Source organism: Cucumis melo, chromosome 10, assembly GCF_025177605.1.
Source record: "Cucumis melo cultivar AY chromosome 10, USDA_Cmelo_AY_1.0, whole genome shotgun sequence".
Lineage (NCBI taxonomy): Eukaryota > Viridiplantae > Streptophyta > Magnoliopsida > Cucurbitales > Cucurbitaceae > Cucumis > Cucumis melo.
In genome coordinates, this window is record NC_066866.1 from 2,829,064 (window position 1) to 2,847,588 (window position 18,525).

The 18,525-nt window shown below is 34.3% G+C and overlaps 3 protein-coding genes and 1 non-coding gene across 7 annotated transcripts; 1 reads left to right on the forward strand and 3 right to left on the reverse strand.

The window, feature by feature from the left end:
- Nucleotides 1–618: 618 nt before the first annotated feature.
- On the reverse strand, nt 619–707 carry MIR395C (microRNA MIR395c). Its single transcript, NR_120786.1, has one exon. It is a non-coding gene; the product is annotated as a microRNA MIR395c (primary transcript).
- Nucleotides 708–4,472: 3,765 nt separating this feature from the next.
- Nucleotides 4,473–8,710, forward strand: LOC103489094 (probable LRR receptor-like serine/threonine-protein kinase At1g14390). Its single transcript, XM_008448102.3, has 7 exons — nt 4,473–7,100; nt 7,185–7,315; nt 7,401–7,641; nt 7,733–7,926; nt 8,013–8,044; nt 8,111–8,222; nt 8,328–8,710. Exons 1-7 carry the CDS (start codon nt 5,858–5,860, stop codon nt 8,556–8,558), a joined length of 2,184 nt encoding a protein of 727 aa, XP_008446324.2. The 5' UTR covers nt 4,473–5,857; the 3' UTR covers nt 8,559–8,710.
- Nucleotides 8,711–8,886: 176 nt separating this feature from the next.
- LOC103489093 (ubiquitin-conjugating enzyme E2 2-like) lies at nt 8,887–17,718 on the reverse strand. Of its 4 annotated transcripts, none has more exons than XM_051091158.1 (6): nt 17,569–17,718; nt 11,090–11,223; nt 10,944–10,969; nt 10,411–10,500; nt 9,921–10,009; nt 8,887–9,167 (listed from the first exon to the last, which is right to left on the reverse strand). In XM_051091158.1, the coding sequence occupies exons 2-6, from the start codon at nt 11,212–11,214 to the stop codon at nt 9,039–9,041; spliced, it is 459 nt and encodes a 152-aa protein (XP_050947115.1). In that variant the 5' UTR covers nt 11,215–11,223; nt 17,569–17,718; the 3' UTR covers nt 8,887–9,038. The 4 variants fall into 4 exon arrangements, with proteins under 4 accessions (XP_050947115.1, XP_008446323.1, XP_050947113.1 ...); XM_008448101.3 differs by lacking the exon at nt 17,569–17,718 and adding an exon at nt 11,960–11,984; XM_051091156.1 differs by lacking the exon at nt 17,569–17,718 and adding an exon at nt 11,492–11,936.
- Nucleotides 13,965–17,718, reverse strand: LOC103489092 (ubiquitin-conjugating enzyme E2 2). The gene is made up of 6 exons (XM_008448100.3): nt 17,569–17,718; nt 16,839–16,972; nt 16,700–16,725; nt 15,938–16,027; nt 15,684–15,772; nt 13,965–14,256 (listed from the first exon to the last, which is right to left on the reverse strand). The coding sequence occupies exons 2-6, from the start codon at nt 16,961–16,963 to the stop codon at nt 14,128–14,130; spliced, it is 459 nt and encodes a 152-aa protein (XP_008446322.1). The 5' UTR covers nt 16,964–16,972; nt 17,569–17,718; the 3' UTR covers nt 13,965–14,127.
- Nucleotides 17,719–18,525: the final 807 nt, after the last annotated feature.

The window sequence follows — 18,525 nt, forward strand, 5'->3', positions numbered from 1 at the left end:
ATTATTATATAAATGTCTTACTTACCTTAGCTTATTTAATTATTTCAATACAACAAGTTAACTTTAATCTTCTTTTACCTATATTATCTCATATGTTGTCAGGCCTTTTCTCTTTAATTTGACTATATTTTTTTTAAAAAAAAGTGTAATGATAAAAGACAATAAAATCTCTATCTATTTTCATAATTAATGATATGGTGTTATTCATTCCAAACATAATTCTTATGGTTTTTCTTTTGGTACTACCCAGAAGACCGAAGATAATCACTAATGCTTTTTTACCCACGAACACCTCGCTCCTTCCCCGACCAATGCAAGACTTTAGCATGTGTATAGTGGTTTGATCAATTCAACAACATTTTTTCATTGGGCTATTGTATATTCTAAAAGGAAACAAGCTAAAAGAGATACGTTACCCCTGTAGTTGATATATAGAAATACATTATGCACTGCAAAGCACTTTAATCTTCTACTGCAGTGTTGAACGTAACTGGTAACTATTTTGGTTGAAATTTCTTTTTTTTTTTTTTTGCCCCTACAAGATTAGAAAACAATATAATAACACAGAAAGTAAATCTCAAGAAACATTGGCAGTGGAACATCGTTAAATTGATCTATTTGACACCAAGAGTTCCCCCAAACACTTCAATCTAAGAAAGCATTATAAAAATTCTTGTCTAGGTGAAGTTGTTCAGGGAAACTCTAAGAGGCAAAAGATCTTTGTATCGTAAACAAATCCCCACTTAATTTCTCTCTCCCCCACCAAATGCTTTATTGCATACATGGTCTTTGTATATTTGGTATTTATAGGACAATGGATAAACTCCATTTTTGGATATGCTTTCATAATTCAATTCATTGAAGAAATTGGTGAAGAATCAAAGGGAGAGCCAAAGCCACAAAAATGTAAACTGGTAGGAACCTAGACGAATTGTTGGGTTCAATTGGAGGTAGCACAAAGGGAATATAATATATTGTAGATGGACTTGGACACTCCTTCATCTTGTGGTAATATATATATGCCATATGCCATATCTTATAGGTTGTCTAAAGAGAGATCCCTTATATGCATAAGAAGCTAAAGAAAGATATGAAAATGCCAATTTGATATATCATATTCACAACCCAACAACCACTTATCTATGTGACAATACTTAGAATGCATCTCATGAGTTTAATCACGTGTACAAAAGAATTGAATTATAAATCTGGTTCCTATAATTCGAAGAAAGTTGAATTTAGTTTCTATAATTTCAAATTAACATTTAGTTTTTTTATGGTTTGATAAAGTTTTCATTAATATTTATGATGTTTGATTTTACCATACTATAAGGGACTAATAATTTTAACTTTTAAGACCATAAAGACTGAAATTAAATTTTCTATCAATTATATGAGTCAAATTTACAATTTAATCTAATTAGAATATTTTTTTTGAAAAGGTAAAGAAAGAATTTTTATGAGATGCATCAAGATAGATGCATTTCTAAATCATGCACACCTAAGTGTTTTTCCTATCTAATATCTCGTTCTATTCTCCACTCTTCACTCTCTACAAATGCTAGGGCACCAGCTAGAAATGTGCTGGAGGATAATTCGAACAATTTGCATATAAATAATTGTATTTGATAGCATTTTTAGAGATAATAATTAAGTATATAGCAACATTGTTAAAGAATAGCAACTATAGAAAAATTTATCCGTGATACAGATACATATACTAGGGTTGTTCAAAAAAACCGGTAACCTGGCCAACCTGGATACCTAACCCAAACCATAATGGTTAGGTTGAGTTAGAAAATTGGAAAAAAAAAGTTGAGCCGATTGTCAGGTTGTGGTCGGGTTGACCTCGCCCAACTCAATTATATATATATATATACATATATACATATTTGTATGTTTCATCTTGCATCTTGAATAACAATTTGTTAACTTGGACTTTGAAAAACAATATGAAAATTTGCCTAAATAAATTATGGAGATGAAAAAAAAATCTACCAACACATCCCGAATTTTTTGGTTGGGTTGGACTGACCCTTGCATATTAATTGATAGGGTTTATTTTTTGTCAACCCCAATATTTTTGGTTGGTCGGTATACTTCTATTAAAAGTGAATCTAAAATTTGTTATATTTACATAATTTTGATATGATTAGTCTATTTGGAACCATTTCTTTAATTAGGGCAACATCATTGATTTCAATTTAATCCTATTAAATCTAAAGAAAATTGTGTTTTATGTTGGCAACAACATAAAACACAATTTGCTTTTGTGACCACCAACCGATGGTTTTTAATTAGCTACCTAATTAGGTAGATGATTATATTACAAAGAGTTAATTATGGAATGAAATAAATAGGTTTTCTGCATGAATATAATATATCACTACTCGACAATATTTAACCAAATCCTACTAATTAAACTGAAATCCTAATAAATAAGCATCAAACTAAAACTTAAGTTCAAATTCAACTTTTCATATCAGAGACTCAATTCAATATTTTCTTTTCTTTTCTTTTCTTTATAACATGAGAAAGATCATAGTCAACTCACGTTAAAAATGTTCAAGAAAAAAGAGATTTATGCTTTGGTTTCATATCTCTCCCAACTAGACCCACCAGTATGATAATTCTAATTAATTTTTTTTTTCTATTTCCAATTTGAGAGTAAATAAAAAAATAGGAGTAACTATAAAATTTTAGTTTTGAAAGACTGCATTTTGTAATTAGGACTTGGTAAGATGTTAATATTGTTCTTTCATAGGTAGAGTTTTCTTCTAATAATTTGGTTGTTTTCTTTTAGCCTTCAAATTATTTTCTTACTCATGTGCAAACAATAATCCTTAAGAATTAGTTGAATTAAATTAAATTGACCAATCCAACTAGAACCCATATCGTCCATTAAAGATCAGAATCCACATAGGCCTAAATCAAAAAGTTGATTTTAAACAATTTAAGTGGATAAAGTTATAGCTGTTTAATTAGTACAAAATTTGATGGGTATAAATTCGATTTCAAGTGGGGGTTTTTTCTTGAGGGAGTCGTAAGAACAGATTCATAGAAAGAAGAATATTCAAAGTTGATGAAGAAAAACAAAAAGATAAAAAAGTTAGAGGTTTGTGTGTTGTCCATTTCAAACCACTAATTTGGTACATTATTCAGACCAAATTCGTCCCCATAATATATATCCTTATGCTCCAAATAGTTTTCATGTCAAAATAATAAGTTCAAAAAGAACCTTGGATATTTCTTCTTTTTTTTTTTTTTTTTTTTTTTTTTTCATATTTTGGTTTATATATATATATATATAAATGTAGGCCCTGCTATGACTTTGTGATTATATATGAAACTGTTTGTTGATCATAGAGAAGGTCAAGTGCCCACTAGAGTTCCCTTGAGCACTTCATTGGAAATTTTGAAAATTTAAAAATTTCAAATTTTTGTCCAAACCTACTGAAGTGTTTGGGGGAACTCTCGGTGACATATGACATATTTGCAACTCTTTATTCCTTCATCAACTTCTTCTATTATTCATTTTTCTTTTTATATGATCAAAACATTGCGTTTATACTCTTTCTTTTAGGAAAAAAGTTGATAAACCCTACTCAATTTATACACTCAATTAAAAGGATCCAGAGTTTATGTTCGCACTCTCCCGCCGTAAAAAAGCTTAGTATGGTGTTGTCGTGTCCTTTTTAGCGAGTAATTGCAACCGTAACAACAATAGTTATGTATTTGTAATATTGTAGATCACTGAAACTTTTCGTGAACATACACATTTTCCATCTTTAAAAAAAAAAAAAAACTAAACAATTTATATGATATATATTCCAAATTTTATATTTTAGTTGAGTTAATTTTTACCATACTCTAACAACAAAAAATCTTCGAGACACAATTTTAGAATGTTAAAATAAAACTTTTAAAAGTAAAAAAAATGTTTGATAACGTTTAACTTTAAAGTTTAAATCATTACTAACCGATATTTTATCATCAATTAAAAAAACTTATTATAGCAAAATGACCTAAATTTTATAAATATAATAATATTTTACTTTATATTTGTGATAAATTATGATAGATTTAAACAATGATACCAAAAAATAAAAAAATTATTATGGTTTATCTTTTCAAATGTATTTTTTTTTTATGTATTAACATTTTTATTATAAATATTGAAAAAAATATTTATTATATTTACTTTGCTTAAAAGAAAATACTATTATCTAATTCATTTTTTCTATATAAAAGAAAAATGGTAAAAAATATAACATTTTTTTTTATATTTTTCAAAATATTTACGTTATACAGAAAAATCAATTTTAAATAGTTTAAAAAAAGAAAACACTTTTATAAAAACTAATTTTAAAAAATAAATTTAAAAGTCATTGAAAGATTACAAATCTTAAAAAGAAAAAGGACTAAAATTGTAATTAGTAATCAATGGTGAGTTCACTAAGCCACTCAAGGCGCTCAAGGCGCCCTTCAGCCGCGCCGGCTAACCACACAACAACGGAGGGCGGCGCGGGACGCCTGTTACCGGCCTAATGCTCTGGTCGGCAGCGAAACAGTCAATGCGCCTCCGTCGGTGGCCAACGGCGTCCCTTTTGCCGGCGTCAAATGGTCTGATATACACTACGGACATGAAAAATGGAGATAATCCGACCCTACAGCACCGGAACTACTGCGTAAGGAGGACTTGCTGTGAGCAATGGATGTTTCTATTTAAGGCTTCGTTACAAAATTGCTTCGTCGACATTCCGCCCTGCTTGGAATGAACTGCTGGCACTTTCCTCTTTCCTTTCTGTGTATAGTATCAATATCATGATTTAGCGCAAACAACTATGTTTTTTCAATCCATTTCCCCCACCAAAACAATACAAATATTATCTTCTTAATCTTTGATTCTGGTACCAAGAAATACGTTTACAATTAGCAAAAGTACAAATTATTGAGCTGGAAATGGCTGCTTCCTTTTGCAATATAATATATAATAATTCTTATGAAGACAAAAAAGATGGATTAGGTGTAACAAATCGCAATAAAGTTATAAACCACAAGTTAAATGAGTCACCTGACTTTCAGGGTAAAGTTCTCATCTCTCTCACTTTCAGTCAACTTCAACCGACAAAGAAAAACTTCAAATCTCGCAGTTCTTTCAATACCATTATGGTAATTTAATCTAAACCTTCTTTGGTCCCTCTGGGTTTGTTTGACATTGACAAATTAGCTATTTTTTTTTCAAAATTCTGCTATAGACTACTAGTTTTAGAGATTTTCATGAGATTTCACTGTGCCATATTTTTAAAAATAGCAATCATTTGTAAGGCCAGCGAGATTAAGAGACAGAGTTGCGGATCCAGCGTAGTGAGTTTGGTCAAACACCAGGAGCTGGCCGCTGGGGAGAGAGTTTAGTTGACTTTTTCTACTCAGTGTGATGAGGGAAAGTCAGAGTGAAGTGCGGCAGGGCAACTGGAGTTCAATTTTATATTGTGGGTTGGGCAGCACATGATTAGGATTTCTTTAATCTCTTCTTTTGAGTTTTGTTTGACGGTTGGAAATGCCTTGAGATTGCTTCACTCACTCTGGAGTTCCTTCTATATTTCTTTTCAGATCTCTGACTCTGTTCCGAACAATCACTGCCTTTCCCCTTTCTTTTTCAACAAGCTTAAAGTTTTTTCTCCTTCATGCAAAATTAATAACAGAAAGCACATGAAATTTTGATCCTTGCTTTTTCTTTTTCGTATCTCCGACCCATTTCATCAGTTTCTGTTTGATTAGAAGCAAAAAAGCTTTATCTTTTGCATGCTTTTGTTATGAGGTTTGCAGCACAGTTTTGAGTTTCAGCTTCAAGAACATGAAGACCTCCAGGGTTTCTTTCTCTTTTTGGTTTCCTGCTTTCATTTTTGCTGTTATCTTTCCAGTTTCAACAGGGCAACTTCCTCCAAGCGAAACCAGGATTCTGTTTGAGATTCAAAAACTTCTGGAGTATCCTGTTGCTTTTCAGGGATGGTCAAATTGGACCAACTTCTGCTATTTACCTCCTTCTCCGTCACTCAAAATTGTCTGTTCTGGAAATCACATAACAGAATTAACTGTCATTGGAAACAAAAGCTCTCCTTCCAAAGCCCCAAAATCAGTTTCAGTGAGTTCCATCCCTTCTCCCCAGACTCTTTCAAATAGTTTTTCCATTGATTCCTTCTTCACTGTTCTCACAAAGCTTTCAAACCTGAGAGTCTTGTCATTAGTATCTTTGGGATTGTGGGGTCCTTTCCCTTCCAAAGTTAACAGGCTCTCGTCTTTGGAAGTGCTTAACATAAGCTCAAATTTTATCTATGGAGGCATCCCTACAACAATCTCAAAACTTCAAAGTCTCAAGAGCCTTGTTTTGGCTGACAATTTGCTCAATGGAAGTGTTCCAGATCTCAAAGGCCTTGCAGTTCTTGAAGAGCTGAATTTAGGACAGAATCAACTAGGACAAAAAGTTCCTTCTCTGGGAGGAACTCTTATGATTATTGTACTGAGAAAAAACTTATTCAGATCTGAAATCCCCTCAAGAATCTTGCAACTCAATAAGCTTCAGTTATTCGATATCTCCTACAATAAGTTTCTTGGGCCAATCCATGCCTCCCTCTTCTCTCTACCTGCAGTTCAGTATCTCAACCTAGCTTATAACCAATTAAGTGGAGCGCTCTCTGTTAACACAACTTGCAATAGAAACCTTAAGTTTGTAGACATTTCACACAACCTTCTGATAGGAAAATTACCATCTTGCATCAGACCAAATTCGTCAAATCGCACTGTAAATATTTCTTGGAACTGCTTGTCAAGTGGAAGCTCGAAGGATCAGCATACTTATTCCTATTGCCATAAGGAAGCAATGGCCGTGAAGCCTCCCGGTGACGTACAGAAACAGAAACTTAGCAGCAAACTGGGTCTCGTGCTCGCTGTCATTGGAGGCGCTGTCGGAATTTCAGGCGTTGTTCTGTTATTAGTTTATGCAATCATCCGAAACAGAAGAAGAAGAAGATTTGGAGAGACCAAATATGAGAAATCTACAGCTGATAAACTCTCTGTTCGTGGCTCTCCACTTCCTAACAGTAAGCCAATATTCTTCCCATTTTAGTTCTTTTTCATCCGTAGTCAAATTACGGTCTTATTCATGTTAACTCGATTCTACACAGGACATGTACCCCAAACAAGGCTACCAGCACTTGGGTTGCCGCCATATCGGGTCTTCACATTGGAAGAGATCGAAGACATCACAAGAAATTTCGACCCGTCAAACGTGGTCGCCAAAGAACCCCAAGCAAAGGTGAGGAATTGGTTCAAACTTCGACATTGTGAAAATCTCGAGAAGAAGTAATTTCAATAAGAAGTTTTCTGTTCAATTCTTGCAGTATAAAGGGTGGTTGCCTGATGGTTCAGTGGTCCTGATCAGATGCTTTAAACTAAAGCAAAAACTTGTACCTCAAGCCTTAGCTCGACACATGGAAGAACTGCCAAATATGAGACATCGCCATTTGGTCAGTGTTCTTGGACACTGCACTTTCAGTCATCGAGATCAACTAAACCCAGCTACCACTGTCTTCGTTGTTAATGAATACATATCCAACGGCTCATTGAAGGATTGTCTTACAGGTAACGAAACAAACCCATCTCCATTTGGCTTCAAAGTTTAAACTCAAAAGGCCTCATTTTGTTATAATATAATGTTATATCGCATATACAGATTGGAAAAGGAAGGATGCTCTGAAATGGCCACAGAGAATGGGAATAACCATTGGCATTGCTAGGGGAATACAGCATTTGCATACTGGAATGGCATCCGGCATCTTTGGGAACGATATCAATATTGATAGCATTTTGTTGGATGAGACGCTGTCTGCAAAAATAAGCAATTACAACATTCTCATGCCGCTAGAGGTCGATCAAGATTTTATTTATACTTTGATCAACTGCTACTTTTATCAATCAATTTCTAAGAGAATTATTGTTTTCAAATTTTACAGAATGCAGAGACCGGGTTGAACGTGACAAAAAGGTACCATCTTTGTTTAAGATTATCTTCTATACAAAATCCAATAATCTAATTCCATACTAAATACAGAAGCGAGGATCCAGAGAAGGAAGATATCTTTCAATTTGGTGCTATTTTGCTGCAAGTCATCAATGGTAGACCGATCACAGCGACGAGTGAACTGGATGATCTGAAGATTGAGGTATCTCATAGATTAAAATTATTGGTACAATTTTGTAGAGCGTACAACACAAAGCAAAGATTCATTCACATTCTAATGGCTTCTATATACTATTTGTTATGGCAGTTTGAAAGTGGCTTGGCAGAAGTACTGAAATTACGGGGGGTTATCGATCCTTCGATTCAGGGCTCTTTTGCATTTGATTCACTGAAAACCACAATTCAAATTGCCATCAATTGTCTCAGCAAAGATCCAAACAAGCGACCTTCAATTGAAGATGTACTCTGGAATTTGCAATACTCAATGCAAGTTCAAGAAGGATGGACAAGTAGTGGAAACCTCGGAGCTTTCATATAGATGAAGATTAGTCCATAACGGTTGGCAATAAATGTAACAAAAGTTTACAAATATACAGCTCTAACATCTGCCCGAACATTTTATAAATTTCAAAAGCCCTTGTACAAGTTGGCAGTAAAGTTTCAAATGCAAGATCACAACCATCACTTCAACATTACCGCTCCTTAATCATTCATAATTCATCATGGTATGGCTAATAAGCACTCCGTCGTAGAAGGTTTCCCAATTCAATTGATAAAAATGGATTTACATCGATCAAAGGCCAGAATTAATGGAGAGAAGAAAACTTACTTGAGAAAGATGCCAAAAATACTAGCAGATAGTCGAATTGAAATAGACCAAAGTCGTTCATCTTTATAAACCAAGCAAGCATATCACATAATACGCAAATTACACAACAAATTGGTTTTCTTCCCAGGTAAAATATCATGCAAACAAGCCACCGACTATCTTTTTCGTTCTCCTACAACCATTTTGTGGCTAATCAGCAGTCCAACTCTGTTCCACGATCTCGCGTACTCTCCTGTTGTATTCACGCTTGTTCTCACTAAACATCCTAGCAGCTTCAGAATTAGCAGGAGAGTTCGGGTTGGGGTCGCACAGCAACGACTACAAGAGAAAAACACTATAGGGATTAAGATTCGGAAAACAAATAAGTGAGTTTGCAAATCAATAAGTGCACGAGTAGCCCATTTAACACTTTGAATTCCAAAAGTATGAGCAAGCCATTCTCCGTAATATAACAAACTAATCGGTAGATAATTCATTATATCCACACCTACTTCTTTTTTCCCTCTTCCAGGACTTGCCGTGTTGAATTATATCAGTATGTATGATTATCATAAAAAAATATAGATCAACGACACTGGCTACAATTTCTTGAGTAAGGCCAAATTCCAATCTGATAATCAGGCAAGATAGTTCCAGTTCTTTATAACTGGTCTTATCAATAGATAAGTAAATAAACAAAATAACGGATAAAAAATCTAAACTGTCACGTGCGATGAATTCAGAGATCAAAATTCAAGAACTAGAAGAACAAGGGCTTTTCTGGCATGGGTCAGCGGCGACGACAAGTGTACAACCAAGTAGAAGCAGCCAGTTCCATAAATATATGATGATAGGCATTCTGAGGATACGAGAACCATATGCGATCTACTTCCAGGATATAGGGCATAGTACAGGAGCCATCGCATTTCTCTTTTTTTTTTTTCTTTTTAAACTTAGTGGCATTTTTCTTTTAATGACAATATGATTACATGCTTTTCATTTGTACCCATATAATGCTGCACGGAGCTATTAATCATACAGCAATAAAAATTTCAGACTTCACATATATTAAGGCCAAACGTTAGATGATACCTGAATAGAGGTAAGTATAGCTGCTACATCATAGATTGGGCTCCACTGATTTTGCAGAATGTCCAAGCAAATGCTTCCATCAGCATAAACTGAAGATGATAGGAAAAGGCAAATGAGGGGGAAAAATGTAGGAACATGTACAGTAGAAAGAAATTAATAAAATTCACAAATTACATTGTAACCTACAAACATTTACTTCGTCACTTTTAACAAGATAGATATACTCTATCTCTTGCCCTTCACTCGTTAAAATCACCCAGGCCCAAGCCAAAAATACCAAGCATATCAAACATAGCATGCCAGGTTCATATAAAGGTTTAATGAAGCAGACACAGTGTGTTGGCAAATGCCAGAAAACAGCTGGACATATAACCTTCAGGAAAACTAGGCATCTTCTTGAACCCAGTGCCAATGGAGATCACAAAAATCCCTTAGATTGACCCGGAATGAACCACATAAGGCAAAAAAATTCTTGAGATTGTGGACTTACTATTAGGGTGGAACATTCTAGACACAAAGCGGACTGTTGGTGGCTTATTTGGATAGTCCTCAGTGAACTGAAGAGTCAGCTTAAACGTACCTGGTGAACTCAAAGAAAGATTAGCCAAGTTGCAATTCATAAGCTACCGGGGAAATTTACAAATAAAAAATAGTTACGAAAAATTAGCATAACCGGATGCAAGATTAAGTGATTCTCAGAAATTAAACAAGATGCTAATACCCATTTCACGGTCTAGGAAAAAACATCAGAATCCGATAATTTTAAGATTGATAGATCAATTAACTGTATAGAGCAAATAGCTATGCAGCCAACATATATATATACATAACTGAGATACGTGAAAAGAATATATCTGTTTTAAACTAGCGGTAAAAAGGCATCATCATCAGTTATATTTTGGACAGAAACAAAAGGAAATTATCAAACAAGAAATGAGTAAATCATTAGAAAACCTTATCCCTAATACAACGATGCCTTCTTAACAAGTCACTTAGGCCAAGAAACACAGAAATTTAGAATACCTCCATCCCAAGGTGTATCATCTGGGCTGCGAAAGCCAACCAAAAAAATGTCAAAGACCACAGCATCAGTAACCACAAAAGCAATTGTCATATAAAATTTCTGATAAGAAGAAAGACAGAGTTCATGATTTATTTTCCCAGCTTACCCAAATATAACAGCATTCCATAGCATGATATTATTGTCTTGGGGAGCACCACTGATGCCAGCAGGTGGATCTTGTTGCAACCTCCTGAAGTCCCTCATCAATCTCTTCCTTGCAGGAGTAGACATCCTCACCGGCTGAAAAAACAATAATCTAAACGTCAATTGTCAAGAAAAGCATTGAAAAAAGAACGTGCTCAATTGGAGCATGACGAAGTGCCATTGGATAAGGATACAAAAGATCAAAATTCAACCAAATGGAAGTTCGATAAACAACATGAAACAACTCAATCAAATGAGAAGGAAGCGGCTCTGTCTTCCATGATATCACAATAATGAAAAAGAACGACAGACCATTTCAAGGGCGATTTTTAAGTAAATAAAAAAAATATATACATCTACGTACATATATAGCAGCTTTGAAATGAAAGTCCAAAGCATACGTCGACATGAACCTCAAGGATGGAGAAGAAGGTGATAACATCTAATTCCATTTACAGGATTAACAAGAACACAGAGTCACCTCCTTGCACACATAATTCAATCCCAAAAACAAACTACTCGCAACCACAAACCCATGCCTCAACAAAACTAAAACGCCAGCTCGTTCCACGTCAATAAATCCTTTCCTACACCATCTCCGTAAAACAAAACCCTAGATCTCTGCTCTAAACTGCTGCTCAGACACGCAGAGCACAATTCCTAACAAATTAGGGCGAACAAGCTTCTAAGACCTCCATACCAACACATGTACATCCACGTCAATTACATCCAAAAACAAACACCACGGCACAGTGATCGACGAATCGGAGCCAAAACTATCAAATAAGACAAAAACTCAAAGAATTGAATGATTGATTGAGATCTCCCTTACCCGTAACCTAGCACGGCGAGCTGAGAACTTAGGCTGATCTCGGTGGATTCAGAAATGAATTCAAAGAAAATTAAACCCGATTCCTTTGCCTGCAGGTTTAATGAGAAGTGGTCGTCGAGAAGAGATCTCCACCGGTGTCCCAAAACACGAAAAGAGGAGAGAAAGTTAAAAGAAGATATCCCAAATCTTGTTTATATTTCATTCAAATAAACTTTTTTCACAAATTAATAAATAAATAAATTATAAAATTACAAAGGAAAATGAATTACCACGTGCACTGCTTACCTAATTTTGTATTTTTTTTTTTCTTTTCCTTCTTAATTTGCTATTTCTCCATCTTTGTACATTAACGAGACGCCGCCTTGGCTTAGCGGCTCCCATCATTTATAAATCACTCTCTACTCTAAGTTTTCTCTTCATAAATATCAATTTATTACATCAATATTCTTTGTATATTCGTGAAGTGTTTGAGACCCGTTTATGTACCCATAAACTATTATTATAAAACAACTCATTAAATGTTAATAATCATATCAATTTAAACTTTCAATTGCTAATTGAATTAATTTGGAGTTTAAATTGATATGATTTTCAAAACTAAAATTCCAATCGAGAAGTTGAAATTTGTCGGCTTTCTTTTCTTTATTATTGATGACAAATTAATTATATGATTTTTTTTTTCCCAATTTGATTGGTCATCGTACTTTTTACGCAATTGTCGCTTTTGTATAATATGTTATTCTTCTGTCGGCTTTTCTAACACCTTATCTCATGATGAGTTGTTTGATTTTTTATTTTCCTTTTTCACTTTAAAATTTCAACGGGACATTTCTTTCTTTTGAGGAAAAAAGTAAAAGTGATTTATTCATTTGGATGATTGGATGGTAAATGTCTTTTGAAATTATAGAAATTCAAAGTGGTTTTCCTTATACACTCTGATCATCAAAGCTGTTTTTGTAGGATGTCGGAATGGAATGGCTAAACAAGGGAATTAACAACTAACTAGACACTTTAGTTTCTTCCGTTCTAAATCTTGTTGGAAATTTCATATCAGACACTCCACATTTTCCATTTATTCAATCTCGTTAGTTGGAAATACATGTGTTGAGAGATGTATAAACAAATAATTTGAACTGAAATAAACAATTTTGAGTATAACAATGAAGATAATGTCGGCGCTACTTCATCCATCATGCTCACTTTGACCAAAATAAACAAGTTAACCTTCATAGTTTATTGTCAAAAGAGAATCGAACAAATTGATTACGAATCATAGAAGTCAATAAGCTTCTGCTATTATATAATTTCTTCTAACAAGTTCCTTGGGCCAATCCATTATTAACACCCCCCCCCCCCCCCCCCCCCCCAGCCAACAACTCTGATCTCGTTTCAAACTTTGACTCAATGAGAATCTCAAGGAAAATACGACTCCACGCTATGTTTATCTTTCAATTCTTGAATTTATATGAAGGGTGGTTGACCAGTGGTTGTTCATTGGGTCGTAAACAAATTCTTTAAACTAAAGCAACAACTACCTCAAACCTTAGGGGCATCACATGGAAGAGCAACCAATCTGAGGCATCGGCCTTTGGTCCATTCTTGAATACTGGACCATTATTTATCACCAGCACTGACTTTGTAGTTAATGAATACATACATATCCAACTTCTCGTAGAAAAAACAAACAACTTGTTCCATTCCATTTGACTTCAAAGTTTGAATCCAGAAGCCTAATCAAGGACCTGCATTTGAACTCTGTTTTGATTTTAGACCATCAAATACAAATTAGAGAAGGAAGAAGACTAGAAATGGCTGCTGAGCTTGGGAATTAGAAATTTAGAACTACCGTCGACAATGCCGCCACCAGCCACTCATCTGCGGAGAAACGGTATGGCGTTCTCATCCTGTTTAAGATCAGACAGTTTCTATATACGCATCAAGTGAATGCCATTTCTAAAGGATAGAAGAAAAGTAGGGTGAGAAAAATGGGAAAAAGCAGACCAGATAGTCAAATTGAAATAGACTGAAGTAGTTCATCTGAATAAACCAAGCAAGCATATCACATAATACGCAAATTACATAACAAATCAGTTTTCTTCCCAGATACAATATCGTGCAAACAAACCACTCGACTATCTTTTCTGTTTGCCTCTACAAGCATTTTGTGGCTAATCAGCAGTCCAACTCTGTTCCACAATTTCACGTACTCTCCTGTTGTACTCGCGCTTATTCTCGCTAAACATCCTAGCTGCTTCAGAATTTGCAGGAGAGTTTGGATTGGGATCGCACAGAAGCGACTGCAAAGGAGAATATTAACGATATCAAAACAAGTAATTAAAAATTACCATTAAAAGAAACGTTGAAGAGAACAAATTTGGTGGGGTAAGATAAAATAATGTTTACCTTCTCACCATCAAAAGGTATGTGGGAAAATTAATTTTTCAAAAGAATACCTTCATACCGTCGTGTATTATCTCACGACTGATGGATGAAAGTTAGGATTAGGGAAATACATGAAGAGTGGAACTTACAAACAAAGAATCCGAGAACAACCGAACCCAGGGCCCACTATTGCTCAATAAATTTCTTATCTTGGAGGATGAAGTTGTGCTCATCCATTAGTGAATCATTTTCGTTCTTTTTCTAATCTCACACCCGTATTTTCCACTCCCCCAACTCTCCCACCATTTTCCTCTCACAAACATATTCCTGTCCTCCCATGAAGCTTTCTCAGACCCTATACTCTTTTAACTTTTCCAGTGTGCGGCTGCTCATTTTTACCAATACACTATTCTTCTCTCTCACTACGTCACTTCCCATGTAATAGTACCGTTGCAGCTAAAACTCTGACCTTCAACTAAACTTCCCTCCCTAATCAACACCACTTTGAATCTAATATAGCTAAAACCCTTCTACTTTTATGTCTCCCTAACACATAAGTACTTCTGTTTTCATTTTAATTAGGAAGTCAAAAGCATTGTTGCTTTTTTTCCCATCTTTCTTTCATTTTTAAGATGAGATGGTATCACATTTCAAAATAATTTCAATGCTCAAGGGTTTAACTAGAATTTGAAACAATAAGAACGTAACTGAAACTTATTCTAAAGTCCAAGGGCATAATTCAAGAAAATCTACTGCCTATACTCATATTTTAAATTTATACCTGTATTTATACAACTCACAACTAACCTCATATTTTTCTGTTCATTTTAACAAAAAGTTTACAGAAGGGTTGTTTCTAACCACTTTAAAAGATTAAGGGAAGAAAATGAAACTTTATAAAATGAAGTGAACAGAATTGAAGTCTACCCTACAATTCAACGACATTTTTTATACTTCAGGTTTTTCTTTAATTTCTTTCTTTTTTCCCAAAAAGAGGGGAATGAATCAAACCAGTCATGCGTCACTAATTAAGAAATCAAGGACAAGAACTACAAGAATGGGGCTTCTATGGCAAGGGTCAGCAGGGAGTACAGGTTTACAACTAATTGCCTGCTCACCTAGCTAGTTTCATAAATATGTGAAAATAAGCATTTGGAAGACACATGAACCTTATGCATTCTTCTACAAAAGTTAGGGCAAAGAGGAGCAATGACAGGCTTCTTTGAATAACTATGATTACATTATTTACACCTAAAAAATGATAAAAGGAGGCTATTAACCATATAGCAAGAAAAGAAAATCAGTCTTAGCATACATTAAGGCCAAATTGATTAGGTGGTACCTGAATAGAAGTGAGTATAGCTGCTACATCATAAATTGGGCTCCACTGATTTTGCAGAATGTCCAGGCAAATGCTTCCATCGGCATAAACTGAAGGTGATTCCAAAAGCCAAATGAGGGAGGGAAAAAGACTAAGGACGTGCAGATATTTTGCCAATGAAAATTACAAAAAGCCCTCAAAATTGATCAAGAATGAAAGAAAGCATAAAGTATTTGTAATTTGTAAAGGCCACATTCTTGGAGGTGTGAACTTACTGTTAGGGTGAAACATTCTAGACACAAAGCGGACTGTTGGTGGCTTATTTGGATAATCTTCTGTGAACTGAAGTGTAAGTTTAAACGTACCTGATCAACTCAAAAAATGGTTTTATGTCATACAGTAAACAAGAAGTTCACTAATAAATATACTTCAGAAAACTACCAAAATCAAATAAAAGATTAACTAGAAGTTTCAGGAAATCAAACAAAATGCTAATTGCTAATATCCCTTCCATTTTTCAATATAATCTAATGTTTAGAAAAGCACAGCTGAATTAATTGATCCTTCATATCACATACCCACAACACACATCAGGACAGATGAAAGCAACTTGACATCACAAAGTTGAGCCCCAAGAAGAGAAAAATAATTTTTTAAGCAGGTTCTAACTATTCCGAATTTTCCATCAGAAAATACAATGCACTCCCTACATCAAAATTGCGGATAGAGCTTGACAAGAAGAACAAGAGACATGAAGATACAAACTATCTTTCAAATAAGTGTCGGATGAATTTTAAATCAACAAATTAATTTAACAGTGTAAAGCTAATAGCTATGTAGCCAAAATAAATCTGGATAATTGAGCAAAGTTAAGATACTATTATATATATTTTAGTATTATTTATTAATTGTAATTTTGGATGGGAGATAGAGTGAAATCATCAAACAAGAAACAAGTACATCATTAGAAGATATGGTTCTAATCACAACGCAGTTGTATACTTAACAACTCATTAAGAACCAGTACTTGAAAATACCTCCATCCCAAGGTGTATCATCTGGCCTGCAAAAGCCAACGAAATAACATGTAAAAGACCATGGCATCAGTAAGTGACGGAAGCAACAGTGGATATGTAAACAAATTATGACTAAAAAAAAGAAAGAAAAAGGTCGTACCCAAATATAACAGCATTCCATAGCATGATATTATTGTCTTGGGGAGCACCACTGATGCCAGCAGGTGGATCTTGCTGCAACCTCTTGAAATCTCTCATCAGTCTCTTCCTTGCAGGAGTAGACATCCTCACCGGCTGAAAATAAACCAAGGACAACAATTTTAACTTCACTTTCTTCAACACTCATGGCCAACGCAGAAAAATGAGTATGCTCAATCTAAACATGAAAACGCACCATTCAAGGATACAGAATATCAAAATTTACACCAAGCGCAAGTTCGATGAAAAACAAGAAACAAGTTCAATAATCAAATGGATGAAGAGAGTGATTGAACTTTTTAATTTCAATAACAGAACAAGCAAGACAAAAAGAAATGTCCTTGAGACAAGGATTTCAATTCGGAAAACTAACAACTGGCTATTGCATATCCGCGCCTTAACGAAACTAAAAAGCTAACTCATTCCACCTCAATAAATCGCTTACCATACCCTCCCCGTAATCAAAACCCCTAGATCTCTATCTAAAACTGCTAGTCAGACAAGCAGATGACATCGCCAAACAAAATTAGGGCGAACAAGTCTTCACAACAGTATGACTACATACACATAAACTCAACAACAACATCAATTACGTCCGCAACCTCAAGAACAAAAAGCTAGTTAAGGCCACAATAATCCACGAATCGTAGCCAAAATTAATTAACAATTAAAATGATCGAAAAATCCCTTACCTGTAACCTAGCGCGGCGAGAGCCTTCACTGATTGTATGGATTTAGAAACTAAATCAAAGAGAAACCTCGATTACAATTCTCCAGTAGTTTAAGGAGAAGGATTCGTCGATGAGAGACTTCCCCGGTGAACAAAACACGATCAGGGGCAGAAAGAGCGAAGGGGAAATCCAAAGTCTGCTTATATTATTGCATTTGTCCGAACCCACTCAAAAATAATAATAATAAATAATAATAATAATAATAATAAAGAAAATATATATTGAATATAGAAGAAAGTGAATTTACACGTGGCAATGATAATGTGCGAGTAATTTTGTAGCGGCTTTCTTACATCCTATTTTGGCCGGCTTTTTTGCGCCTTAATTAACCGGGCGGGCCCTTTGCCTCCTATGATTATTAGTAGGATTCCTTATTTCTAATTTCTCATAGACTACTCTTTTACAAAAGTTCTTTCTCAATTATTTAGTTTTTATATTTTTAATTTCCTAACATTTTACTTTCTCCCACTTAAAAATTTAGTATGTTAATTTCTATTTTTTAGAATTTAAACTTTGTATTATATAAAAATATGAAAATTTTGTACCGTAGAAATACGTCATTGAATCTTATCACAAATTTAGTCATTAAACCATTACACAAAGATTACATTTATATAGTAAATTTCAAACACTAAATTGTTATAAAATTGAAAGTATAATAATTAAATCAATACGAACCAAAAGTTAGAAACTAAACTGTTATTTTATAAAAATTCGAAGATTAAAAGTGATTTTTAACCGTTTCTAAATATAGTAAATATATATTTTTACTGATAAATTTTGAAATTTTCTTATATTTTATACATTTTTTTTTTAAGACTGCAATAATCCTCCTCCATTATTAATATTTTGTCATATATGGTTCTATTTTCTAGGGAACGAAAAAAGGAAGAGGAAATAGAGAAAATAATTGATTGG